Source organism: Manacus vitellinus, unplaced genomic scaffold (genome assembly GCF_001715985.3).
Source record: "Manacus vitellinus isolate BGI_N305 unplaced genomic scaffold, ASM171598v3 scaffold_12_pilon, whole genome shotgun sequence".
Taxonomy (NCBI): domain Eukaryota; kingdom Metazoa; phylum Chordata; class Aves; order Passeriformes; family Pipridae; genus Manacus; species Manacus vitellinus.
The window spans coordinates 11869775-11897736 of record NW_021938949.1 but is presented as its reverse complement, the minus strand read 5'-3'; the positions used below and the strand labels follow the sequence as shown (position 1 = coordinate 11897736).

Below are 27962 nucleotides of genomic sequence, written 5' to 3'. Positions count from 1 at the left end.
CCTGGGAAGCAAAGCCCGCACCCACGGGAACACACTTCACCGCTCGCACTTCACCCCCCCGCAGCGGGGTCCGGGAATCCCCCGGGGAGCCGCACTCCGGGCCGGGCTCCGGGGGGGTCCTCGGCGGAGGGCCGCGGTCACTCGGTCACTCACCCGGGGCCCGGCGGGCCTCCCGGGCCCGCACAGCGCATCGCCCGCACCCATCGGCCCGGCCGGCCCCTCGCCCGCAGCCCGCGCGGGACGGGACGGGACGGGACGGGACGGGACGGGACGCGGACGGACGGGACGGGACGGGACGGGCGCTTCCTCCTCGCCGGGCAGCGCCCGGAGCCCCGTTCCCGGTGTGTGAGCGGTGCCGGGAGCCCCGGAGCGCCCGGTCCGTCCCGGCTGCGGGCAAAGTCCGGCCGGGGGCAGGTCCGGGGCTGTGCAGCCCGGCAGCGACCGCACCAGCGAGGCGGAGCTGCCGGGGGTGGGAGCTCTGTAAGCACACAGGGTCTGGTTTGGAGAAGAGACGTTGTTTATTCTGCGCAGGGTGGAGGTTCCCGCAAATCAAGCGCGCCAAGCGGTAAAAAAAAAATTACATCTTTTATACCGTAAAATTTACATTACACGAACCCGCCTAATAAATATTCTCCGCCTACGCAATACATATTTATTCGTGTGACGTAATCTCGCGCAATGCTTGAAACGCGAAGTTCTTTATTAAGCAGCTTCTGTTTCAGCAGTGTTCTGACTTTAGCTGTGTTCACAAAGCGCGAGAAAATTCAGCTCGAAGACACCAATTCCTTTCGCAGAAGTTACCTGACGACATCAGTTACGTTTACAAAACGTGCGAAGATTCAGCCTGGGGCACAGATAATCCATCCTGACGCCATCCCCGGCAGTGGGATGGGGCTGGGGGATGTCCAGCGGGGCATCCCTGGGGAGCAGCCCCGGGAGCGGCCGCAGCCCTCCGGGCCGGCAGGGGGCGCCCCCGCGGGAACGGCCCTTCCGGCCGCGCGGCGGCGGCGCTGACTCAGGGCGGGGGCCGGGAGGGCCGGGGCTGGCGGTGCCCGTGAGGCGCCGGCGAGCTTCGGGCCATGCGGGGCCGCGGCCGCGGCCGCGCTGCTCTGCGCGCTGTGCTGCGCCCTGGCGCGGGCTCCGAGGACATCGTCGTGGGCTGCGGCGGCTTCGTCAAGTCCGACGTGGAGATCAACTACTCGCTGATCGAGGTGGGCGCCGCCGGCCCCGGCTGCCCCGGGCCCCCCGAGCGCTCCCGCCCGGGCCGCGGCACGGTGCCGGTGCTGCGGGCTGGGGCGGTGGACTGCGGGTCTCCTTCCCCGGGCCCGGCTCACCGTGAACCTCGTCCTGCTGCCCCGGGCACGGCGGGTGCTGCTCTGTGAGAGCACCTGGTTAGACAGTGCGTGGTTCCAGTCTTCCTAGCCTTGTTTAAAAGCACCCTTGTTGTGTTTGCTTCTTTTAGATTAAGTTATATACAAAACACGGTACTCTGAAATACCAGACAGACTGTGCTCCGAACAACGGGTATTTCATGATTCCCCTGTATGACAAGGTAAGACGCTGCACCACCTGCGCTGTCCCCTCTGTGCTGCCCCCGCCTCCCCACCTACCGCCAGGGTAAACCTCACAACAGCACCCTTCCCGTGAAACCTTCGAATCAGGACATGATTTAGTGTGGTTTGGACCAAACTTTCAGCTGTTTCTTTCTGTAAGGCAGCTACTTTATTTCTCAGTGCTAGTTATGCTGAGAAAAGCCTGGTAGCTGTAGCTGTGGTGTTGCATTTGGGCTGTTTATTGGAATGACTGCAGCACTGGGAGCCGTATTTACTGCCAACAGCTGTGTGCTGCAGCTGTACAAATAGTACAGGTTACTACAGAGTACAGCTAAAGCTTTCTGTTTTCTGCCTATAGAAAGAGATGTGTATGAGAAGGTGTTTTGATACGACTGAATTGAAAATAACTTGAATTACTAACTGCAGATATTAAAAATATCTTAAGGAAATAATGGTACAGGAAGCTCAGAATGAATCAGAAGTCTAAAGTGTATTAGACTGGAAAGATGTTTACATTCAAATTAATTACAAACTGCCCTCAGATGGTCGAAGTGGTTTGCACTTTTAAAGAGCTGGTTAATATAGGGATCAGAAGTAGAATCATAGAATGGTTTGGTTTGGAAGGGATCTTTAAGGATCATCTAGCTCAACCTCCAAATAATTCCTTCCCTTCCCAGTCTAAGAATGTAAGATGCTTTCTGATCTCAGTGGTTTCATTCTTAGGCCTTTGAACCTTTCCATTCTGAACTTCAGAATATATGTGGCAGAACACGTTTGGTGGCCACTATAAAGAGGATCCCTGTGCAGATTAATACCCTTCTGGAGCAGAGCTTTTAATAGGATTGAAGTTTTGTTGTCTCATGTTTGGGCAGAATGGTTGAGTTGGATCTCCTAGTGGAAATACTAAAGGCTAATTTAGAACCCATCTGTTAGGGCAGGTAGAGGTAGATTTGAGCACTTTCTAGCACTGAGCTGCTTGAATGTGAGCCAGGTTTGTTCTTGAAGTGGTATAAACACAGTGATACTTAATTTTTGCTCTTAGCTGGCTGGATGTGAGCCCAGCATCCTGGCCTGTCTGGGTAGATTTTGCTGCTTCTTTGAACAGAGTATCTGAAGTAAGAGGGAAGGAGAATGGTACACTTGAGTTTTGTGTTCCTCTCTGCAGCGTGATGGTTGTGTTATGACTTTTTTTTTCATAATTTAGCTAAATTGAATTTAGATCAATGAAGACAGTTATTGCTTTTTATTTTTTAGGGGGATTTCATTCTTAAAATTGAGCCTCCCCTAGGGTGGAGTTTCGGTAAGTGCTTATTTGTCTTCTTACAATAGGACAGTGTATCTGCAATGGGGGACTTATCTCTGACTTGCAGTTGGCAGAGAAAATCAAGCGCTTTTCAAAACAGATGAGCCATACTGTGTGCTTTCAATAACTGAAATGCACTTACTGTACTGGGGAAAATAGAGCTATATGGTAGACACTGACAAAATAACCCTTGAACTGATTTGAAGGAATGTGTGTTTTTGACAGAAATGGCTGCAGCGGGAGGGGGGAAAGAGGATTTTCAGTCTCAGGATTTGGAGATGTTTAAACTTTGCTGGGGCAAGACTCCCAGAGCAACACTTGCATGCTTGGACTAATACATTTCTGTGACAGTTTTGTAAAGCTAAAGCAGAATTTCTTCATGATTGCTTTCTCACTAACTACCGTGCTGTTTCATCGTTTTTCTGTTCCAGAACCAACCAGTGTAGACATTCATGTGGATGGCATTAATGACATTTGCACAAAGGGAGGTGATATTAACTTCGTGTTCACAGGGTTTTCTGTGAATGGAAAGGTTAGACTCCATTATCTTTATTTATTCCATCTTGCACTAATTCAGCTTTCATAAAAAACATTCTGCTTCAGCTCTACGAGGTATTTTTTTCCATTTATACTCTTGTTTCTTTTTATTTTGACAGGTTCTCAGCAAAGGTCAGACATTAGGTCCTGCTGGAGTTCAGGTTGCACTGAGAAATGCTGGCAGTGACATAAACATACAAGCAACTATTACACAACCTGGAGGAAAGTGAGTGTGGGTGGTACATAATTAATCTGTTCATTTACACAAGATTCTTTCAATTCTGCCACAGCAACTGGGATTGTAATAGTTCTGAAATACTTTTTCTAATGTGTGTCTGAATTGTTTTTCTGTAAACAAACATTTGTGACTGTTTCTGAAGAGACATAACCCCTTTCTTGCCTTGCAGGTTTGCTTTCTTTAAAGTGCTTCCTGGCGAATATGAAATCTTTGCATCGCATCCCACCTGGATGTTGAAAGAGGTTAGAGCCAACAAAAGTTCTGATTTGCCTGTTTAGGGAGGGTGGATCTGCTTGTCCTGATCAATTAGTGTGAGGAAGGGTTTTTGTGAGTGGACAAGGTCAATGGAGTTTTCATACATTTAATTCAGGTAGTCAAGAAACTGCCCTGTGCAGACCCAGGTTGGAGGTAGTGAAGCCAGCCAGGGTAGGACTGGGAAATGAGTTCTTGCTTTCTGTCTACTAATCCTGTATGTTTTGCAAGAGATTGAATATTTTAGCAGATGCTCTAATCCTTTCCTCTCAGACTGCTTACTTCCTGAGGAGCTCTGAGATCCTGACCATTTCCTGAATCAGTAAAGTGGGAAAAATACCATTTTGCGAAGTGTCTTTTCTTTAGTGTCTTTGTATTTTGAGTAGCCTGTGGACACTCTTTGAGTACTGCTGCCCTGGGCTCTGTTTCTGTTGTTGAATACACAGGGTCTGATTGTTATTTAGGTGCTGTGAGATCTAATGCCTGTATGTTTCTGTTTTTCAGGCAAAGACAGTGGTCCGGGTGACGAGTTCCAATGCTTATGCTGCCAGCCCCCTGATTGTCGCAGGCTACAACGTGTCTGGGGCTGTGAGGAGCGATGGAGAACCCATGAAAGGGGTCATGTTTCTGCTTTTCTCTTCTTCGGTCACTAAGGAGGTAATGGTCTATCAGTACCTTTTAATATGGACACAGATAAGAAGCAGCTAAATAGCTTCTAGATTTGTATTGCCCTGATACTCATCTCTGTCCTTCACTGAGCTTGGCTTATAGAAAACATAAACTGTACAGCCCCTCAAGCTGTATTTCTGTGTTTGGGTTTTTTTGCATGTTTTTTATCTTTTTCCCCAACAAGACCCTTTTAGTACAATATTTGTATACATGCCAAGTTTCTTCTGACCTCCATGGAACTACTCAGATGTGTAACACAATAACCATCTTTTAAATGTTGGCAAAATTGAGGCTTGAGGTCTACATGTTTTTTTGGACACAAGAAATTAGAAGATTCTTTTGATGTCGACTCTTTTGACCTCTTTATTATTGTTTTCACACAGCTGGATTCCTGAACAATCAGGCTGTTCAGGGGCATAGAACACTAAGACCTGAACTGAAGCAGGCAACAAGTGCAAAATATAGTATGTCCCACAGCATGTTATCGATATGTATATTCCCTGTTGGTCAGCAAGGTTCAGGGTTACAGTTTTAAGATATTATTTTTCCAGTATTACACCTTTTTGCACATTAAATATTGGTTAGTAAACGTGTTCCCTCATGAGAATGATACTTCTCCATGGTAGAAGACCAGCATCCTGCACAAGGTGTTGCCAGACAAATCCTGAAATTCACTGTACAGTAGCTGTAATTTGTCTTCAGCATGAGGTCTTAATTGCTCTTTGTCCTCTTGATGGGAAGACAAAGTTCAACGGCTTCTATTGCCATGTTATGAGTGTGTTATTAAATGAGTGTGAAACATTTGTCATGTACTGTGATTTGTTCTGTGGAGCTCTGTTTTGTAATGTTAACCTTGTCCACAGAACTGAAGTCAGTCTTGCAGTGAACTCTGGGAATGTTGAATTTCCCAGTTTTCTGTTCTTGTTACCACGAAGTTCAGTATTGGCTGGTTTTGCCTCTTCTACCTGTACATGAATTTTAAGTCATGTTATCAAACTTTACCTCTAAATTGATTTTATACTTGCCATCATTCATAGTTTAGTATTTTGAACCCTCTTACATACCCCCCAAATTGTCTTCTCTGTTTTGACTCGAGAAAAAAGATTGCATTGCATTTATTACCACAGGATGTTGTGGGCTGCAATATTTCTCCCGTGGATGGATTCCAGTCAAGAGATGAGTCTTTATCCTATTTGTGCAATGTTGTATCTAAAGAAGATGGATCTTTCAGCTTTCTTTCTCTGCCAAGTGGGAAGTACACTGTGGTAAGTAACTAGAAATTAATTGCTTGTCTATTCAGTGGGTTGTTAACTTTCATTTTCTAAACTAGAATGTGCTACTGCCACCTCCTCTCCTTTAAGCTCTCTGTTTTCTTATTTTCCTATTCCCTTTCTTATGTCTGGGTGGTGTGGGAACATGGTTCTCTGTGCACTGTCTAGAGTGATGGTCCTGCATTCTCAGTCTTTAGCTCTAGAAATGGGATCCAAGCTTCTCTCATTCCTTTAGTCCTTGTAGCAATCATAGTCTCCTGTCTGTAAGCTCTTGCACATCCAACCCTCTGAGTAGAGGGTTACTTTTCCATCTCTTCTGATAATCTCATGGTTTCCATCAGTCTTGAAATATTACTGATATTTGAGTCTCCATCCCTCTGAGTTATTTTTTCTAGGAGTTTGCAGCTCACTGGACCCTTCATAGAGGTGTCCGATGGTAATGAGGGCATAGAAAATGGTAAAGGAAAATCATTCTGTCCTCACAGCTTCTTAGGGGTCAAAGCAATGTGTCTTCTTTCAGATACCATTCTACAGGGGAGAGAGAATCACCTTTGATGTTGCCCCGTCTAGACTGGACTTCCTTGTAGAACATGACAGTTTACAGATTGAGGTAAGGCCTGCAGAGGAAATAGTCTTTTTGTGCCACTCATTCCTTTAAAAGAATCACTGATTTTAGCAGAAAGCAGGTGTATTGTAGAAAAACTTCTTTGTTAGAAGTTGAAGATGCTTGTTTATACATACCTCCCTTGCACAGCAGGTACAAGACAATATCCAGTATTGTGCTGTGTTTCTATACTTTGGTCCTTTTTACTAGGAAGAAAGAAAATAGGGGAAAGCTGTCTGCTATGCTCCCTTTCATGTCCACGTTGCAACGAGGCAGTAATCTTTGAGGTTGCTTAAATTTTCTCATTCAGATTGTCACATCTCTGGAGAAGGGCCTGTGGGTTTTTATGGTTTGCAGAGTGCCTCGTGTAATGGCAAAATGATCTGTTATTGGGCCCTTCTGAACTCTACTGAGGCAGATAGATTGAGAATGTGTGTTTTGTACTTAGGGGAACAGGATGTGTGGAGATCAATACATACTTTCCTTCTGATTATTCTGGTACATTCTTTTCCTAGAGCTAGAAATAAATTTCCTTTATGTGTGTATGGGGAGATAACAGTTGGTGTTGATTGCTGTGTGTTTGCATTTCCTGAGTAAAGACTAATGTTAACTGTTTCCCATTTCAGCCTGTTTTCCATGTGATGGGTTTCTCTGTCACAGGCAGGGTGTTGAATGGTCCTGAAGGAGAAGGAGTTGCTGATGCCACTGTGACTCTGAACAATCAGATTAAAGGTATGCAGTGCTTCAGATCTTTGTTGCTACAGGGAAGCTTTTATTAAGCTCAAGTACAGAACTTGTGTATGATATGGAATTAAGCCTTCAGGATAATACACTACTTTTGTTGCAATGTATTTTAAATATTAAAGTGGTTTTCATGCAGTTGATTTGCATTTTCTGGTTTAGGTGAGAGTGTTAGGTGTTCATTTGTTGTGCTGTTGAAAATATCTTAATTTCTTTCAACCACGTGCCAAATTGTACTATGAAATACAGAAACGAAGGTTGATCTAGTAAAAAAGCATAATGTCATTTCCTTGTTGTGCAATATAAATTTAAAATAGTCTAAAGCAGTGCATGCCCTCTGGATCTGTTGATGCATAAGGATAGACAGTCAACACATGCTCTGCTTTTTAACTCTTCCTGTTATTTGTTGCAGTGAAAACAAAAGCTGATGGCTCTTTCCGCCTTGAGAACATAACAACAGGTACTTACACAATTCATGCCAAGAAAGAACACCTGTTTTTTGATACTATTACTGTGAAGATCGCCCCAAATACACCTCAGCTGGCAAACATCATTGCAACAGGGTAAGTACTGGTGGTGTGCTGAAAATGTGTCGACAAGGCCTTGAAATATGGCTGGTCCTTTCCCATGCCATGCCCAGGCTTGTGTACTGTTGTCAGGAATGAAATACTGCTCAAGAAATTCAAGGTAGATAGAACAGCATGAGTGCAGGGTAATGCTTTGTCCACAGTGTTTTGCTCAGTAATAGTTAAGGTGCTTGAAGTGATTGGGTTGGTGGCGAGGAGGAGTGAAGCAAGTTGCCAAAATGTAACATAACATCATGGTGACTTCCTAAAAGAAAAGATGTGTTAATTGTACAGGAGTGCACTTGCTCCACTGTGTTTGCTTGTAGCATCTCTGATAGGAGCACTGTTTCAGGAGAAATCTGTTCCAATTCAAGTGTTATTACCTTAACATAGTGAGGTTCACTTTTTAAGGAAGTTTTAAAACAAGTATTTTTGTCAAATATTGGTTCTGATGACTGGTATTTATTTGACAGATTCAGTGTGTGTGGCCGAATCTCAGTAACTCGTTTCCCTGACACAGTCAAGCAGATTAGTAAATACAAGGTAACCATGATACCTGAAGAGAAAGACAAAGCAGCACTAGTTACAACAGAAACTGACCCTCATGGAGCATTTTGTTTTAAGGCAAAATCGGGTACATACAATGTTCAGGTAAGAATGAGCTTTCATTTCTTCATTGTGGGACTATCGCGGTGTTTTAAAAGATTTTAAACATTTAATTTTTAAAATTTGAAAAGCTGAATTTAGATTTTTCTAGTCCTTTTCTCCTGTTTGCACTGTTTAAACAGTGACAGTTATTTGCTTTTTCTGTTTCCTTAACAAGCTGAAATTCCCATGGTCTTTGTCCTTTATACTTTTTAAAAGGAGATCAGGCCATTTGGGTTGTAAGTTCTTTTTTCTCTCTCCTCTTAGTTGTGATGTCCCTTAGATCACTTCTTATTATCTCCTGAGTCAACTCTGTAATATGTCCCTTTCTCAGGTGCCTGAATGATTCCTGGGATGACAGGTCACAGCAGAACCTGTAGCAGAATTCCCATGGATTTTGCATTGTGGCAGAAAGCTCAGGCTGAAAGATGAGCAAGTGGATGGTTATAAGGCCTCTAACTGTCCTCACAGAGAGAGACATAGCCTCATGTAGAAGCTGCAGCACACCCTGGAGTGGAAGTCACTCAGACTTTTGAAACAGCTCTTTGGAGGATTTGTAGCTCAGTTTTATTGCAGTTCTTTGGAGGATTTTTAATACAGGATTTTGAAAAGCATGTTTGAGAGGCTGGCTTTGCTTTGCCTGGGGTTTACAGTAAATTTCCATTTTCCAATTTCTGATAAATGGATTGAGGACAGCAGAGTGGGTGTATTTGGACTAGTATCTGAAAGCTGGTGATGTTTTGTTGTCATATACTCTACAGGTGATTATTCCAGAGGCTGAGACCAGAGCAGGATTGGCTTTGAAACCCAAAATGTTCCCTGTTACTGTTACAGACAGACCAATAATGGATGTGACCTTCTCTCAGTTTTTGGCATCTGTCTCAGGGAAGATCTCTTGTTTAGGTAAGCCCATTTTGAAAGTGAAGTGTCAATGGGAATGGAGAACTTTAGCACAGCACATGTGAATGGGTATAGGTCAGATCTTGCTGTGGTTAGCCCCATCAGCAGGTAAGTCATTTTAACTTCCAACTCATAGATAAAGCAGCTCTTTTTTTTGGTCAATGTTATGGCCTAGTAAGGCATCTTAATAAAATTTGGAGTAAAGTCATGTACCCGTTTTTAGTACTTGCTAGGGATAAGCAAATATTCCTTTCTCAGGAAGGAATTCGGACCTGTTTTCCTTCCACAGAAGATGGGTAGATTTTGGAAGGAAATGCTCCTGACTGGCACTAGGGGTACTGTACATCAGTCAGAGAAGTACTGGAGGTGAAAAAGATCTTTAAAAAAAAAGCAGTACATGTAAAAACTCCAGAATAGATGCTCAAGCTGCTCACAGAAGCTTTCAATCTTTGTTCTCTTTCATAGGCTTTTTGTCTTTATTTTAGTCTGAGGTTCCTCTCTCCTGCTATTTTCCTTGATTACCCACTGATTTCAGCAGATGATGATTGGAGCCTGACTTTTGTCATTTTTGCCTTCCTTTTTCCTCTCTAAATCCTCTCTGCACTTCATGTTCTGTCTCTCAGGTGTTTAGTGGGCCCTGTAGTCTTTGCAGAGCAAGGTGATTTAATGTTGGCCTCAGGTTTTTACTTGCTGTTAGATAAAGGAATATGATTAACAGTCTGAAAAGTTGTGCAGAATGCATAATAACCCTGATAAACATGTGCCTAAGAAATAGGAGTAGAATTTTAGTTGGAAACATCCTCATGTTCTGCTCTTCCCTGCACAGACTTGTGTGGTGACCTGATGGTGACATTACAGTCCGTGAGCCGGCAAGGGGAGAAACGCACCCTGCAGCTCTCAGGGAACAGGGACTCAGTGTCCTTCACCTTTGAGAATGTGCTCCCAGGCAAATACAAAGGTAGGATCATGGGGAACTGCTTAGAGTGGTACCTTAATAGCTAAATTTCTGACTTAATCTGAACACTTCTGTTATTATCAATACTCTTTGCAGTATGCCCAGCATTGAACTAGCTGTGAAGCTTGAGAGAATTTGGAAAAATGCTATATAACAGTGTGTCATTAGTCTTGTATGTTTAAAACCCTGTGTCAGCTTAAAGGTGACTGCTCCCCAGAGTTTTTTTGGTCTGCATTGCTGGTGTGAGGAAGATGGGCTTTATCATGAACTGGCTTGTCCCAAGCCTCAGAACAGGGGCACACCCTAGTTCTGCTGCTTCCAGAGGACTGCTCCTAGTAGCAGTATGTCTTTTGGCCAGCTTACTTTGGCCTATGAAAACTTTTCCAGGGAAAGGTCTAGAAATATATAAAGATTGCTCTCTATATAGGAAATGGAATATCTTTCCACTGGGTTAAATTGGGTTAGGTTGTGATGTCCTCTAGGTTGCTTTGACTGTCACAATGGTATTGCACATTGAGGAGCCTTCCAGGGTGACCAGGCTTCATTATTCCTTTTTATAGTATAGCTTTTCTGATAGGAAATGTGCAGCATTCCTGGTGACACTGCAGTGCTGTGAGCCAGGTCTGTTATTGCAATGTCATTGTATATCTGACTTTAAAGATTGTTGTCAGGGAAGTTAGAGTGGTACAAGCTTTTTATACCACAAGACTTGCCCTTACTTACACAGTTTTACATTACTAAAATGCTTTGTGTGGCATGTATTCTAGTAAGCATTGTACATGAAGACTGGTGCTGGAAGAATAAGTCTTTGGAACTGGAAGTCATGGAGGAAGATGTGTCAGGAGTAGAATTCAGGCAGACTGGATATATGCTGAGGTGTTCTCTTTCTCATGCAATCACACTGGTATGTAGGAAACAAACATCCTTGTATTTTTTTAATGACTGTGCAGGTAGTTTGGATTATGCTTGGAATCAAGGCTTTCTCGTGCCTCTAGAGGATCATACAGCACAGCAGCATTGACATTTAGAGTGCTTTAAAATTTATCTCTTAGATTTGGTAAAATGGTCTTGTGATATTAGCTGCTATAAAAGAGATGCATTATTGTATTTTTAGGCAAATACTGTTTTCATTTTTTGTTTGGTAATTACTAATAATAAATTGTGCTATGACTTCACAGGAATTTTATCAGGATGGAAATGGACCAGAGAATGTTGGTGTTTATAACCTGTCCAAAGGAGTGAATAGATTCTGTCTTTCAAAGCCAGGTAACAGCTCTAAAATGTTAGTTTAAAAAATGAAAAAGAACTAGTCAACTAATACTACTGGGAATTTAAAAAATAAAATTCTGTTGTAGTTTCTGAGGTTTCTGAAAGGCATTGTCTTATTTATATTTGTATATAAAAAGCCTATTCTAAGTTTTTAGAATTCTCCATTTCTCCTGCTATTTAATCCTTCACCTAAATCGAGATCCCAGAAGTAAAATATTACTGTTTTTTTCTTGGTGATGGACCTTAATCTATGATGAATGAAGATCATCTCAAAATTATCTCATTTGTATGGGTTCTATTTGCCAGTCACATCAGAAAGTGTCTATGTGAAAGGCAATACTCACATAATCAAATTTTATAGTTGTTTCTGTACCTCTGGTCTCATTTGATCTTGAGAATTCAGCCAACATAGTAAGCTTGAATTTTTTCAGCAGATCATTCTTTGGCTTAATGTTTACAGGTGTTTATGAAGTGACCCCACGTTCCTGCCACCAGTTTGAACACGAGTATTACACTTATGACACGTAAGAGTGTAATCTGTTTATGATCTTATGCCTCTCAGCATGCTTTTTCATAAAGCTGCCTTCTGCTGCAGCTGCTTGCTTTCAGCAGTTCAGGATGTGTTGCTAGGACTGTCCAATAGAGGGAAGCTTTAGCAAGTTGTATCAAATATGTTCTCTTGCCCTTTCTGTTTTAAAAAAACCCCAAAATCAACTTGCCCTTTCTATCTTAAAAAAACCCCAAGATCAACTAATGATAGGCTTTAAAGATGCTTTTCTCTCTTTAAATGAATATTTTTGTCAGCCTTCTGTCTAGTGTTGGGTTTTCTTTGTAACAAAGAAGAGTTATTTCAGTGAAAACTGTTGATCACTTCTGAGAGCTGAAATGCAAAAGATAGGACAGTAAGTTTAATAAGAGGCTTAGACCACCACTGCACATCACTAGTGCCAAATCTCTGGTGATTTGATTCTACTCACCCCATTTTTTGCAAGCTGAGGAAATATTCACTCTAATCACAAGTAAAGAGTGCTAAAGAGTGCTGATCTTCCTAACTCAGCCAAGTTTTATTAGTTATTTATAGAATGTGGTCTGGTGATGTGCTTAATGGCGCTTTGCTTACAAGGAACAAAGAGGATTTCTGCTCTCAGGCCACTTCTCATTCATGAATGTGGCAGAAAACAAATTCAGCATTAAAATCTGATTATCTCCTGTTGTGTTAGTGAATTAAAAGTACTTAAAAGAGAGATATACTAAGCATGAGAGCTGGCACAAGGTGATTGAATGGATAGAAGCAGAAACCTTCTCTTGGCAGCAAAGCACCATTAGACTTGAGGCATCTTGGTGATCTGTGTCTAATATGACAAACTTCTGAGTGTCCTTCTGTGTAAAGGGATTGCACATATGAAATCAATCAAAGCAGCTTTGGCTTGAGAGGAAGCAGGAGGCACAAAGGAAGGAATTGCTTTGGCCAGTGTCGTGCAGGGTTTGGGGTTTAGAGCTGGAAGACGCTCCCTTTCCTATATGTGATCATCTCAGCACTGCACTTTGCTGTGTGATTTCTATATTGTCTTTTATGAAGCATTTCAGTCCTGGGGGTGGGACCACAAACTCTGCTAAGTAAGATTTGGTTATTTAGGAGGGGGACCTTGAATTCATCTCTTTGTTCCTTTGATTTACAGGTCCTCTCCCAGCATACTGACACTCACTGCAGTTCGACACCATGTCCTTGGCACGATTGTAACTGATAAACTGATGGATGTGACTATTACCATTAAGTAAGAGCAAAGAAATCTTGGGCCTATAAAAAGTGGAAGAAAAAGACATGGCTCTCATAAAGCTTTACTCCAGTTTTAATACTGCAGTGTCTGCTTTCTAAGGGGATGTTGTCCAAGTCTAGACTGCAAGAGGTTTTTATGCTAAGATGTGCTTTGAGTTTGAGATAGTTAAGTAATTTCCAGCCCTCAATTTGAACATTGTCTCTTCATTCTAATATAGCCCCTCACTACTTGTATGTCATGGTAAAAAGGAATGATTTTCTGAGTTTTTATACACTTTAATGAACTGACATTTCAGAATTTAGAAGGTATTGTTTTAGCTTAGGTCTGAGCTTTTTAGCTCTGGTATCTATTTTTTTCCTTTTTTGTTTCCTCAGAATGAGAATCTGCTGCTTTAGAGCATTGTTGCTGGTGTGAAGAGGGTTATAAAAGGAAAACCATGCAGAGTGATTACACACTAATGCACCAATTTGTGCTTAGCTGAACAGACAGCTCACTAGGGAGCACTGATTTGCTAACAACTTTAATTGTATGAGGTGCCAAATCTGCCTGGAAGTGTCTGATAATGATGAGTGTTTTATTAATGCTCTGCTGATGGCTACTTGTTCTAGACTATGGGTTCTCAAACTTTTTTGAGTGTAGAAAACCTCTTTTCAGAGAACATTACCTGCAGAGTATTGCCTTGAGTTCTCTGTGTTTAATGAACCTATCACTGCAACTGCAGGGCAACCTCAGCAGCTGGAAAGGAAACATTGAGACAGCAGAATGGTTATAGTGTGCTGGTGCAGGATTTGTGAGGGCTGTAAGTAGGTAGGTTACCTGTAGCCCCTATGAATGACCGTTTCTTGTAGAAAGATTGATATAAAGGTTAAAGGTTTTACTTACGCTTGGAATAAACAGCACAATAAAAAAAAATGGGTTTAAAAAATATCCTGGGACTCTCCTGCTGTGGTATAAAGGCAGTAATTGACAGATACAACAAGCTCTTATTCCTCCGTATGGAAGGAGATGATTTTGTTTTCTCCTCCCTGTTTTCAGGTCATCCATTGACAGTGAACCTGCCTTAGTTTTAGGGCCCCTGAAATCCCTACAGGAATTACGGCGGGAGCAGCAGCTGGCAGAGATTGAGAGCCGTCGACAGGAGAGAGAAAAGAAGGGGCAAGAGGAGGAAGGAACAAAGCCCCCAGTGCAAGAAATGGTGGAGGAGCTCCAAGGACCCTTCTTATATGAATTTTCATACTGGGCAAGGTAATACCAAGCCCCAATGAACAAGCTGTATTTTTTGTGCTATTGTCTGGTGCTTTTACTAAACAGAATAGTGATATAATTCCATATAGGAAAGAGCTACTCTATAGCTACCTGTGCCTCTTCTTGCTGACTGTCAGCTAAATGGAAATTAGTACTGCATAGCAAGGATTTTGCTTAGCCTGTTGTTGATACTTTTTTCTTGGAGTATTTAGATGGATTCTTGGGTCAATGTGCCATACTCTCTCTGTTACACATGAGAGCTACTAATTTGGTTTTCTTCCAATTATATCTTATTTGTGTTTTACAGGTCTGGAGAGAAAATTACTGTGACACCGTCTTCAAAAGAGCTGCTTTTTTACCCACCTTATGTGGAAGCATTTGTTAGTGGAGGTAAATATAAATAATTTGTACTTTGAAAGGAGTAGATATTTAAGGCAGAAATGTATCCTTATAGATAAACATATGGATAACTCTTCAAAGGTAATGTTAGAAAAGTTTCAGTTGCAGCTATTTCTTTGGGCCAATTTCATTCTGGAATTCGGAAGCATGGCTATTTGACAGAGGGTGCAAGTATAGTTTTTATCAGCAGGATATGCTTCCAAGTGCTGAAAAACCACCTGGCACAAGAGGAAGGGTTAGGTTTTTGGATATTACACCAGATTTGGAGAACTGTTCATATTACTGTCATCTAGAAAAATAGTTGTGCAAAACAGTGTTTGTATTTTGAGTTTGTTACTGAATTCAGGTTTCTGTTGCATTTTTTTAGCCAGTAAAAGTATTTACCAAAAAAAGTGAACTTCAGAATTGTCAGGGTTATCATCAGTTGATTGATGCTACTTGTTAAGTCAGTGTCCACTTTGCCCACAGATTTTAAGTGGACACACTTTGTTTGAGATCACTAGGAAATGTTTGGTGCCTCTTTCTATGTGACTCTTTGCACATTCTAAATACATTGGAGGGGGGGGAAATGAAATTTTAATTAATGTCATTAAACATGACACATACTGACCTAAATTTTAAGTCAAAGAATGTGGTCAAAGTTCAGTGTAATGTTTTCTAGAAGGAAATATTGCCATCGTCTCCATGTGGCTGCGGTATATGTAACTTAATGAATCCTCCAACCACTTAGGAAATCCAGAAGGTTTATTTTGGAGGTGTGCTTATAGCTTTGAAACTATTTTGTTACTGATTTTGGCAATGTTTAGATGTTTTAAGACACGTTGAGAGGCCGTAAAATTGTGTGGGTTACTCTCTTATCCTAAGGTAAAAGGACATCAGCTGATCACTTTGGAAGTAGTTAAACTCCTGCTGTAAGCCAGTGTGTGGTTTTGACTTTCTTGTTTGTCTTAAATCCCCTTTGCAACGACCAAGAGAGTTGTCCTGGAAAGCTGATAGAGATTCATGGAAAAGCAGGCTTATTTCTGGAAGGGCGAATTCATCCTGAGTTGGAAGGTGTTGAGATTGTCATTAGTGAAAAGGGGGCAACTTCCCCACTCATCACAGTTTTCACCGATGACAAAGGTGCCTACAGGTAAATAACAGATTTCTTTTGATCTTTTGGATTCTTTAGTGAAAACACAGTGATAACTTGACAACATGTATGTGATATGCAAGTGTTTTTTTAAAACAAGTTCTGCTTTCCCTTTATATGAAGTGTTGGGCCACTCCACAGTGACTTGGAATATACAGTTACTGCTCAGAAGGAAGGTTTTGTTTTGACTGCAGTAGAAGGAACAGTTGGAGACTTCAAAGCTTTTGCTCTTGCTGGGGTGACCTTTGAGGTAATGTGCTAAACACTTTGGGTTCTGAATGAATAGTGTGTGCAGTTAGAGCTGGACAGGCAAGGAAGTTAACCCATGTCTTCCAACCAAAGACAAAGGGGCGTGGGATTTGGGGATAATTTATTTTTATTGGGATAATAATTTTTGTCATGGGGAAACAAGTCTCAGTGGATGAGCTCAGTTGTAGACTATGACTTGCCATGTGGAAGATAATTTTCAAGGCTTATAGAGTGAAAGTTAGAGCCTGCAGTCCAAAAGAGTGGCTTTATTTGCTTTTGTAGAATTGGACCACCTTCTTTTAATGACTTTTATCCCTCAAGGTGATATTTTCATGTACAGTCTGGTCCAACTACTGCCTGGTTCCAGTCTTTGGGATACTTTGTTCTGGCCCCCTGGAATGTTCTCTGAAGTGAATGACTGCTGTGGTGGCACATGGTGTGTGCCATGGCTGTGAGTGCCCAGGTGTTGAGAGCAGAAGGTTCTGCAGCCCTGTGCTCTGGCCAGAGGGGATGCACTGCAGATGTTAGTTCTGCCTACAGCTGAGTGCTCAGAGCCAGCCCATCTGTGCATGCTGTAAGGAGCTTCTGAATTGAACCCTTCTTCATAAAGCAGCCCTCTCTTACACTTACCATTACTGATTTTGCAAAACCAGATCAAATCAGAGGATGACCAGGCTCTCGCTGGAGTTCTCTTGTCTCTCAGTGGAGGGGTATTTCGGTCCAACCTCCTTACCCAGGATAATGGCATGCTGACTTTTTCCAATCTGGTAAGTTGGAATTGATTCTTCTGGATGTGGCTGCACATGTGATGCTGTGCTACTTTGCCCTCCCAAACACAGATGCTATCAACTCTCCTGAGTGGCAGGTCTCCTTTGAGCCCACAATGGAGATGTAGATCCCTGAGAGTGGACAGCACTGGAAATCTTAGCAAGTGAAAGATGGGAAATCTAACATGGCAAGAGATTTCTCCCCGAAAGGTAGCAGATGATGTTGATTGATCTCAGTTACTAATTTGCAGTCTGTAAACATGAAGCAAACCATGTTGATGATCATTTGAGAGTCTTTAGAGCAAGGAAATCTAATTAGATTATTGATCTGTATATGTGTGTAGACATGCCTGAACAGTTTCCTTGCAGACATCCTTCTTTAGTGGTCACTTTCCTGTCCTTGAGGCCTTGTGATAAGGTTTTAGGGCTGTAGTTTCCTTTCTCTCTTCAGACTTTGTCACCTGGTGGAGTTCCATTGGTTTTTTGTCCAATGTGCTCCCTGCTTTTCAGTGCTCACATTTTACGACAAGTTTAACCTGTGATTGGAACAGAGAACTTCAGCTCCTCAGGGAGCTCTTGCAAAGCCTATTTGTTTGGAGTTGGTGAAATTTTACATCACTGTGAGTAAACAGCTTGTTTTGTGCCTCTTTGCAGAGCCCAGGGCAGTATTACTTTAAACCCATGATGAAAGAATTTCGCTTTGAACCGTCATCACAAATGATTGAAGTGCAGGAAGGACAAAATCTTAAAATTCGGATAACTGGGTACAGAACAGCTTACAGGTCAGTAGAGCTGGAATGCCATGCAAAATGCTACGGGCTGTATCAGGAGGGATTATGCCAAATGTGTGGGTTTTTTGTAGCACACCTCTGTTCTGCAGGTTTGGAGGAGACTTTCAAAGGCACAGTTTTACTTTATTATGCTGTGGATAAGTACTTTTATTAGCCTTTTTTCATGGATGTGGGTATATAGCTAAGCCCAGCTGGCAGGGCTACAGAGAGAAATATTGCTGTGAAAGTACTGTGTCTGTGGCTTGTGTTGTATCCAGTGGGAGGGGAGAGGACTATTCTGGGTATGGTAGACCAATTCAAATATCTGACTTCCAGATCCTCCTTTTCCTTGCCCTCAGGGGTAAGAAAGAGTTGCTGTTCATGGAAGTTAGGGAACTTGGATTCCTAAAATTGTGCTCTGAACTGCAGTGAATTCTAATGATTTAAACTGTTTTACATACACAGTATGAATTCCCCTTTTCCTCTCTGTGCTATGCTAAATACTTTAAGCACTTTTCCCATCAGTTGTAACTGTAAAATGTCTTTCAAATGTGCATTAAAACATCGTCTGCACATCTGTAGCAACTGGTTCTCTTTATACCTCTAGCTGTTATGGCACAGTTTCTTCTTTAAATGGAGAGCCTGAGCAGGGAGTCTCAGTGGAAGCTGTGGGACAGAAGGATTGTAGCATCTATGGAGAAGACACGATAACAGATGAAGAGGGCAAATTCAGGCTACGTGGCCTTCGGGTAAGGATTAGAACACTCTCTGTCCTTTACTTGATAAAATGTGTTCTGTTAATTAGTTACTGATTTCTGTTTTGCCATCACATTGCTCCCTTGAGTCTTTGTGTGTGAGGAAACAGTGTCATGCAGAGAACATTCAGTCTAGTAAAAGGGGGAAAAACTTGTGTAAGTCTGTGGAACATAATGGCAGCAAACTGTGGTGGCCTCCCACAAACACTGAGCAGTCCATGGGACATGACCTGAGCCCCTGGTCAGTACTGAGTGTGTCTGACAGGTATTCAGGTGATAGAGCAGGGAATTTTATTAGGCAGAAGAATTTGGGGAAGCATTTAGTTTCCCTTGTGAAAATGCTGCCAGCCTATTTTTAGCAGGGTGTTGGGTGTGTGTATGATGTTAATTGCACAGCATGTATGTGAAGGAAGCTGTTCTGCAGGAAATATGGAAGCTGAATTTACAGGACCATTATGTATGGAATAAGCAATTTGCTGAAGCAGGAAGCAGGTTTTAATCCTGTTTATGTGTTTTCTTTCTAACTAAAACACTTCACAGAAGCTGATTTCTTTTAATACTGTGATGTAACAAACCAGTGCAAGTCCTGTGATAGCCCTTTCTTATTTGCTGACAGTAAACACCCCTAACAGTGCTTTTGAGTTAAATTTTCTATTTGGGATTAAGAAAACTTTAACTGCACAGAGTTAAATCTGTTGGGGTTGTGTATCTTAAATGGAATGTTAGAAAATTCTGTTACTGCTGTCTAAAATTAAAGTATGTATTATTCAGTGTTGGGATTTATCATCTGAATGTTTCTTTTAGCCTGGTTGTGTGTATCATGTCCAACTCAAAGCTGAAGGCAACGATCACATTGAAAGAGCTTTACCACAGCATCGGGCCATTGAGGTAATTTTTTTTTTGGTAGTATCACTTAAATATGAAATGCATCTGTCTAGGCATTATGCCTGTTCTGTCAGCAGCAATGTAGTGAATGCATTCTGTTTAGACAAGTGCCTTTCAGCAAGTTAGCTCCCTAAGTATGGGCCCCATATTGTGTTTCAGCACCATAGCTCAAAATAAAAAGTGAGATAAAGCCCAAACAGTAAACAAGTGAAAAGGATTCTTTCACAATCATAAAAACTATACATCCAGAAACAAGAAAATAAATGTATAGAATACCTTTCAACATTTCTTTATGACGTGGAACAAAGCAGTAGTTGGCTTGAGGATGTCATAAATTGCCATGTTATCCTATCTTTGTATTTAGTTACAGATTGATACATTTTTGCATTTTATTTGGTCCAAATCCTGCAGTCTTGATGTGGGTGAAATTGTCATTCAGACTAGCAAGTCTTTATAAAATTAATAATACCTTTGAATTGAAAACTGATGGAATCTTGTTAAATATTCCTCCATCCTTACAGATCCAGATTAGCTGCCTTGCATTTATCTCTTGACATCCAACAAAGGTTAATTAGCCTTGTTAGTTGTCCAGAGCTTTTCAGTCATTTTTTGAGCTCAGACACCTGCCTGATCAGAGTGCCCTCCTTTGCAGCAAAGCAGAAGGGCAAAAATCTTTCAAGTCCTTAGTGTCTTCTTGCTAAGAGTCCTTGCTGGTTCAGAAGGGGAAGAGAATGGATACCCACATTCCAGAAGATGAAGGTTCTGTGTTTCAAGTGACAGCTCTTCACAGTAGCTTGTGCTAATCCTACCCTGGCAAGCCTACCATTTCTCCTGGAGGGGGAAGTTTTTGAGACACCTGCAGGAAAAATGTTCAGCCTCAGTGGCACGAGACTGTGGCCCCTGACCTAACCATAACCTGTCTGTTACTATAGTTATTGTTTGAGTAAATATCTTTCCTTACTTCGATTTGATCAGAGTTAAGGTTTAGAAACACAAATGTTTTGTGTTTTAAATACTTGAAGAATATAAAGTTATGTATTTTTGAAGTAGGTTATATTATGATATGAGCATATTCTTCATTAATCAAGTGAATAAACATCCTAGCACAGTAGTATGCATCTCTCAGCACAGATGCAAAATACTGAGACCAGTATTCTGAGATCAGGCAATTCTGTGTGTACCTCAGCCTCTTCCAGAATAGTGTGTGCCTTTGATACTTCCATTTTTTAGTTTAGTTTGATGCCATGAGCCTTGTGCTGATAATGTCTGCAATTGGAAGCTGTGCACTCTGGAGGACAAGAACTTGCAATTGGAAAGCCTTCGAGTTTCCGTGTGGTTCCTATAGAACAAAATTCACTTTTGATTTAAAATGATAAACAATATTTGTGTTGTGTTGACAGGTGTGTTACTGTCCTCTGTTGGTGAAAACATGACTGTTTTTTACATTGCAGGTTGGGAACAGTGACATTGATGATGTAAATATTATAGCATTCCGGCAAATTAATCAATTTGATTTAAGTGGAAATGTAATTACATCTTCTGAATATCTCTCCACATTATGTGTAAGTTCAAGCCTTTCATCTTTGCCAAGTGTACTTGTTACTGCTTTCACATTGGGTGTTTTTGCAGGATCACTGGAAATTGTTCAGTGGCCAGAGAACACATTTAATTCAAGTTAGAACTAATATTTTAATGATGGTGAATTTGAATTCCAGATAGAATAGCAGTGTTCCTGACTGCTTTGCTTTAATATTTCCATTTTTAATGGGAATATGTTTGAGAAATACTTGGTTGGCTGTAAATTTTGGGATCTGCTTCCCTGATGAGGGATGGTCTGTCTGCAGAGGTATCAAAACACCAAGGGTGAAACGAGTCCTTTGTATCAGAGAACTGTACTAATTCCTGAAACACCTGGAATTTTTGATCTGCATGTCTGATAGCAAGAAGGTGCCAAATGAATGCAGTAATACCATAGGACATGTGAATTTAAAAGTATAGTTATAGAAGACAGTATGAGGCCAATAGTAAAGCTGAAATTTCCAAAATTCAAAAGACTCTACTGGGATCCAAAAAAATTGCTAAACACCTGTGATCCTTTTGGCTCAGGGTGTAAATGCTGGAAGTGTCTGCAAGAGGTGTTAGTGGGGTAGGAGTTATAGTATCATTTCTCGTGTTTAAAAGCTCCTTGAAATGTTACCTACAAATATAAATGCAGTGCCTGGATTTCTTTCAGACTAGTCTGTTATGCATCTCACCTGCCAAGATCTCATTGCTAAGTTGTTGGGTTTTTTGGGAGACATCCAAAGGATCCAACACTTAGAGCAGGTGTGAAGGGAAAATGTATCACCTTACTGAAGAGCCCCTGAGCATGTTTCCCATATTTCTGGGGAAATTTAGACCCTTGCAGTTCAGTCTTAAGGCAGTAGGAATCGATGTCAGAATTTGATTATATGTAAGTTATCCAAGCCTGTGCCTGTTCAATATTAGGTGGGATCTTGTGTTGCACATAAATGCACGTGTGCTGTTGGTGGGTCCATATCATCACCCTGCCTTTCAAAGCAGAAATTTTTATGTGCCGAGATCTGAGGCAGACACAAGTGAGCGGTTTTGTGATCCACAGCACAGACTACTTTTCATATCACACTAGATATGTGAAAATGTCAGACATCAGTTGTTCCTAAATATTTCAAGTTCTATAAAAAGACTGTTTCTGTGACTTTTTACATCCCAGATTAGAACATTTCCAGGTGTCCTACTTGACAACTTTCTGTTTACATGAACACGTGATGAATTTTGAAGTGCTTTTATCCCTGAAGATGTGGGATGTCTAAGTTATCTATTGTGGTGCAGGCTCAGAAGTACCTGGTTTGTGCTTTCTTCTTTCACTTACAGGTGAAGCTCTACAAAAGTGAAAACCTTGACAACCCAATTCATACAGTCAACTTAGGCCTGTCCTTGTTTTTCCATTTCCCACCACTGCTCCGAGATGGAGAGGTAAGAACACTGCTGGAAAATTAGCTTAGCTCATTTCAGGTTTTTTCCCTAAGGGCCATGAAGTGTTATTTCTGCTGTGCCTGCAGGGCTGTATTCTTGCTGGGCTAACCCATGTCTTGGAAGATTTGAATCCTGTTTAACTGACTTTTGCCTTTAAATGTGATTTTTGTCTCAGACTGCTCCCAATCCTGGAGCCTGAGTATATTTTTTTTTATCCACAGAATTACGTGGTGCTCCTGGATTCTACATTGTCTAAATCACAGTATGACTACACCCTGCCTCAAGTTTCTTTCACTGCCATTGGATATCACAAACACATTACACTGGTTTTCAGTCCCACTGTAAGTACAAAATGCTTCAGTGTTCACCTTGGGAGCAATATCTGGTGGTACAACCTGCATATATTTTGTGCTCTTGGCCAAACTTTCTATAAGTGTAAATATAAAGAGGTTTATGAGGGGCATTAAAAAGTGACAATGAATTTGGATTTGGCCACATTTAAGGCCTCAGGCAGGGATGTTACCTGGTAACCTGGCATGTTGTGGGGGGCAGGTAAGGAGGTCAGGAAGGGTTGTAGCTGTGACACTCACTGAAAGGTTGCAGTAACTGGAGAGTGAAGGAGAAAGATAAGGATTGTTGTCCAAATCCCTTTAAAGACTTTTGTGTATATGAAAGAAGTGTCACAAGGCCAAAAAGAGAGCTTTAGTTATTGGAGCTGAGGTAGAGGGTAAAACAGAGGGGTTTCAAACCAGCATCAGAGGAAATTTGTTGCTTGAGAGAGAGAAGGTGTGTTCTGAACAGGACAGTCAATTTAGTGAGGTGTTCATTCTGTAACACTTGAATGGTCTGTTTCTCTTCTTCTTTGCTGCATGTTCAGATGCCAGTGGAACATGAGGGAAACATGAAACAGGAGTTAGAAATGAAGGATGCAGATGTGCCTGAAAGGTTTTGTGCTAGTATGGTTGCTGTAGTGGCATCCTTGGGATCATAGAGGTTTGGGCAGCAGGTGACAGGTAAATCAAAGCACACCAGGCTGACTGTGGAGACTGACCATCAGTGAATTAGCTTTACAAAACAGCAAACCCCAGGAAGAAGGTAATACATGAGTGAATCTCATCCAGAGGACTTGCTTTGAAGGGGAAGGTAAAGTAAATCTTAGAGCAGCACTTGGAAGCAAGTCAGATGGGATGGGCTGGACATGCCATGTGATCCTATTGCTGATGTTGCTTTGAGCTGAGGGATTTCCCAGTTGACTGTTTAAAACAAAAATAAAATCTGTGGTCTGCTCTGTTTTCAGAGAAAGCTGCCTGAACAAGACATTGCCCAAGGATCTTATATTGCATTACCACTGACACTGCTCCTGTTGTTGGCTGGTTACAACCATGATAAGGTAGGGCATGGGCTTTTTTACTCTTATCCAAATACTCTTGTCCTATGAGTGAATATGTTGTACTCTGTTAAGTGGGGGTTTGTTGGGTTTTTATCCAAAAAGAGAAGCAGTGACAGTCACCTTTTGTGACTTGTTTTAAGAAAAGTCACAACATAGCTATGTTTTGGACAAATACTTTCCTTTAAAAAAACTTAGCGTGAAGCTGAGTTCCGGTGCTGTGGCTGAATTTTGGCTTCTCGTTTGGTGGATCTGAGAAAAAATACAGCGTTATTCAAATTCAGATAACCAGACTCCGTGATAATAGGAATGAAAATAATAATTATTTTATTGGCTTCAGGAATGATCAGACTGGAAAAAATCTTGCAAGTCCTTGAGTCTGGTCTCTTTAGCTTTACACCCTCCCTAGTCCAAAGCTCTGAAGAGGAATACAAATACCTGCTATATAACCCTCTCTTTGTTAACAAGCTGTGCTCTTCTAGTTTTTTCTGATGTGTCTGTGCAGTTTGATTTCCTCTCAAACATGGGTAAGAGAGCACTCAACATTGGGTTTGCCAGGTTTTTCTACAGTGCCACTGGAACTGTCTCCACTGAAAATAGCAGTAATTTCTAGACTCAGGACTCAAACTACTGTTCTTGGCTAGATGACTTCAGGAAGAAAGGTGACTGACAATCACTTCAGGTTTGAATTATCAGGAATTCCCAGAAGTTTGGTTTTAATTCCTCCCCAAGTTTTGCTGCCTTATTCTGATATCCTAGTAGATGTGCCATTTATGCAATAGATTCTGTTTGTGAGGGACTGCACAAACGTTCTAAAGAACATTATTGTTCAGACCTTACATACCACTGTAATCACAACTTGCTGCCCTTTTTTTTCCCCCTAGCTTATTCCCTTATTGCTCCAGCTGACAACTCGACTGCAGGGAGTCCGTGCTCTTGGCCAGGCAGGTTCTGACACTGGTGGCTCAGAGGATGCCAAGAGACAGACGAAAAAACAGAAGACAAGACGGACGTGAGGTGAAAGGAATGATTGTGTGAGGTGGTGCTCTGTCAAACTGGAGCCTGAGGGAGCAAAGCCACTAAAATACATTTTTTTTGTTGAATTTGCAGACTTGACATTTTCGTTTTTGCTACACGTTTGTCACACTAACTCCATTTTGGTTGTAAATTTTCTATGGAGTCTATAGATTTCCTTGTTGTAAAGTGATGAAATGAATGCCTCTGCTGTAACTGTGAGTGCATCTCCCATACTTGAAGACAATTAATGCTTTATTTTTTCAGTGGAACAGGTCATACTGTCCTCATTAATGATTTATAAAAGCAATGGTAATAGACTACTTGATTTCAGTCTCTAGATTTTGGGATTATTTTTCCTTACCTTTTGAAATACCCACTTTACAGAAGCAGCAGGTAGGGATTCTACTGAATCAGTGGTGCTCGAAACAAAGTTTCAGGGGACGTAGCTGGACTGGTGAATTATGTCATTGTCACTTCCAGTTCAGCAGCTTGACTGAAGAGTGTCATCTGCACAGCTGTGATTTCAGTTCTTGTCCAGTGATTGTTATCTTTGATTAAGTTTTTGCCCAATGAAGACAAATTCTCCATGTCAGGTAAGGTTAGTTGTTAATGATCAGGTAAGTTCTGATGATCCTGTTGCAGAAGCAGTGTTCAAATTTCAGTTTCAGTGTGATCTCTTTTTAGACCTCTGGTATTCCTGAGGTGGCTCCAGCTGGCTACACTGTTCCTTCCAAAGTTGTACTGTGGTGTTGGTGATACCCATTTGCCCATGATGGTCACATCTCCTGCCCAGGCCATGCACAGCCTTTTTGCCAATTCATGACTGATTTATTTTTATCTTTTTTTACCTTTTTTTGCCTTTTGGTTTTTTTTTTTTACTATAAGAAATGTGAGCTTTTTGAAATCTCCAATGTGTACAGTCCCAACAATGTAGTCTGTAATAAATAACTGCTTCTTACAGGCTATCTTTTGATTGTTGCTTGAAGTGGGTAGTTGGACATACACAGTTTAAATATTAATGGGGCTTTTTATTGACAAATACTATAAAGGTTAACAGAGCATTTGAAAGATGTACATAAATGCCTACAAATATTGCAAAGACATTGGTACTGCCAGTAAGTGGCAATGTTTCTCTTTTACAGTACTTGAAATAAAGTCCCTTTACATTTAAATATTTAAGCTTACAAACCCTACCATTCTTAGAAATTTGGATGCTAAAGGTTTTATGCTTGTTTTGTTGGCACTTTGCAATAGTTTGGGCCTAAATAATTAAAATTTCATTCGGTGATCCTTCCAGTTTCTCAGAGGGAAATTTCGTCAAGATCATAATAAGAATGAAGAGTGTTGAAAAAGTGTGTATGTATAGAGTTTGAGATGCAGCTCTAATAAATTATCATGCTCTCTATTTAATGACCTGGAATTTTATATTGCTGTGATGAAATATATGGGGAAAAAAACAAGGTGTTGTAAGACTTATAATAAATTGTACATTTTCAATACATCTTTAGCTGGTGAATTTTAAAAAAGCTACTGCTGCTCTGGGGGGAATGTATGAGGAAGAGATGCACATGTCCATGTGCCTTGAAAGAGTACCAGGTATTCTGATCTCTGAACTGTGAGACCTGCTGATGATTGACCTTAAGCATTGAAAATGCTGTTAATAAAAAGAAAACAAACAAACAAAAAAGATAAAAGTATTAATTCTTGCTAATTTAATGCTTGCTTCTAAAGCTAGGATTTGCCCAGCATCTCTTCTCAAAATTGTAATTTTTTTGCCTTCTGCAGCACGCCCGTGGCCTACTTGCTTCCAGTCCCATGTTTTGAGGTTTATTCTGCTTTTGAAGTGTTTATTCCTAACAGAAACTATAGCTTGAAGTTTCCCACTTGGCAGAGAAGTCGTGGTGCTCTTTGAGAACACAGGGAAAACTAAAGCGTGAGATGATTTTCTAAAGCAGAACTAAATGCCAAGAAATCAGTATCCCCAAATATGTATAGAAACCAGGAATCAGATAACACAGGCACAAGCAGAACAGTCAGTGTGGGCTGTGAAATCCCCACAGCCACGTGCAGGAAGTGAGTTGGACTGGTCTTTTTGATATTTCCTGTTGAAAATGTCCGTTAAAGCTGCTTGTTGCATCTTTAATTTATGTTAATACAGAGAATAAATGCAGGATGGGACTAACATTTCTAATATATTGACTCTTACTGGAAAACTTTCAAGGCTCAGTGTTTACTGTTCATTTTTTGCAGGCACAATAGTGAAAAAATGATTAATTCTTTGGTTGGTGAGCTAAATATGGGCAAATGGCTGAATTCTGTGGGAAATTAGAGTAAGGCTCTCTGGACAAAGATGGCATTGCATGCTACTTATTTTTTCTACCCAAAGCAACAATGAATTTTAGGTATATTTGGTTGATTCATCAGTGATGCACAAAGTTCTGTGGTTTAAGAATGAAATGGACCATTAACATTGAATTTTGCAATTTCTTTATGGACAGTTCAGCTTAATTTCTGAAGCATCATCTTTATTAGATGGTGTCACATTCCAAGAACAAGTGGTTTTGATGCATAAGCAACAATGTTAAATAAAGATGGAGCAATTTAAAAAAACAAATGTGCTTCAAAGCAAGAAAACAAATACTTAAAGAAATGGGTATTCTCAGTGAAGGTGGAGAAGCAAAAGTTTCTTCGTAGTTAATTCATCTTAGTTGTGTTTATTGTTAAAATCTACATTTCGGTATTTGCTGAGTTGCACTATTTAATGCAAGATACATAGTTGTATGAATCAAATTTGTTTGTTTTAAGAGAATTAGGGGGAAAAAAGATAATGTGAGAGTGGGTCTATAGATCTCTTTGGGGCTGAATGGGGTGCAGTGCCCAACATACCAACAGGCTCAGTGCTTCCCTTCCTATGGAGTGTGGGATTTCAGGGGGAAATCTCTAAAATCAGTCTTCTTTATGTGCTGATATACTGACTGAAGTTCCCCACCTCCTACCAGGAGAGGGGAACTTTTTACTCAGCAGAACAGCTATGAACCTTGCCAACTTCTCTAACTCACCAAGGGAAGAAAGAAATGAAGC

The 27962-nt window shown here is 41.1% G+C and overlaps 1 protein-coding gene across 1 annotated transcript; it reads left to right on the top strand.

Moving 5' to 3' along the window:
- Positions 1 to 1066: 1066 nt before the first annotated feature.
- Positions 1067 to 26568, top strand: LOC103757383 (nodal modulator 1). The gene is made up of 31 exons (XM_018067409.2): positions 1067 to 1211; positions 1463 to 1552; positions 2808 to 2853; positions 3288 to 3388; positions 3513 to 3619; positions 3801 to 3873; positions 4388 to 4540; positions 5680 to 5817; positions 6344 to 6433; positions 7054 to 7159; positions 7581 to 7731; positions 8208 to 8385; positions 9141 to 9282; positions 10106 to 10237; positions 11002 to 11138; positions 11413 to 11500; positions 11964 to 12027; positions 13183 to 13278; positions 14317 to 14526; positions 14834 to 14916; positions 15898 to 16057; positions 16181 to 16307; positions 16960 to 17073; positions 17728 to 17855; positions 18451 to 18592; positions 19403 to 19486; positions 20935 to 21045; positions 22376 to 22477; positions 22699 to 22818; positions 23775 to 23867; positions 24749 to 26568. Exons 1-31 carry the CDS (start codon positions 1080 to 1082, stop codon positions 24878 to 24880), a joined length of 3630 nt encoding a protein of 1209 aa, XP_017922898.2. The 5' UTR covers positions 1067 to 1079; the 3' UTR covers positions 24881 to 26568.
- Positions 26569 to 27962: the final 1394 nt, after the last annotated feature.

Bases quoted from the DNA above. Each gene is read 5' to 3' on its own strand.
- LOC103757383 (XM_018067409.2), top strand. From the start codon at position 1,080: ATGCGGGGCCGCGGCCGCGGCCGCGCTGCTCTGCGCGCTGTGCTGCGC. The intron at 10,238-11,001 runs GTAGGATCATGG...CATGTATTCTAG, and splicing joins GCTCCCAGGCAAATACAAAG to TAAGCATTGTACATGAAGAC. The intron at 14,527-14,833 runs GTAATACCAAGC...TGTGTTTTACAG, and splicing joins GAATTTTCATACTGGGCAAG to GTCTGGAGAGAAAATTACTG.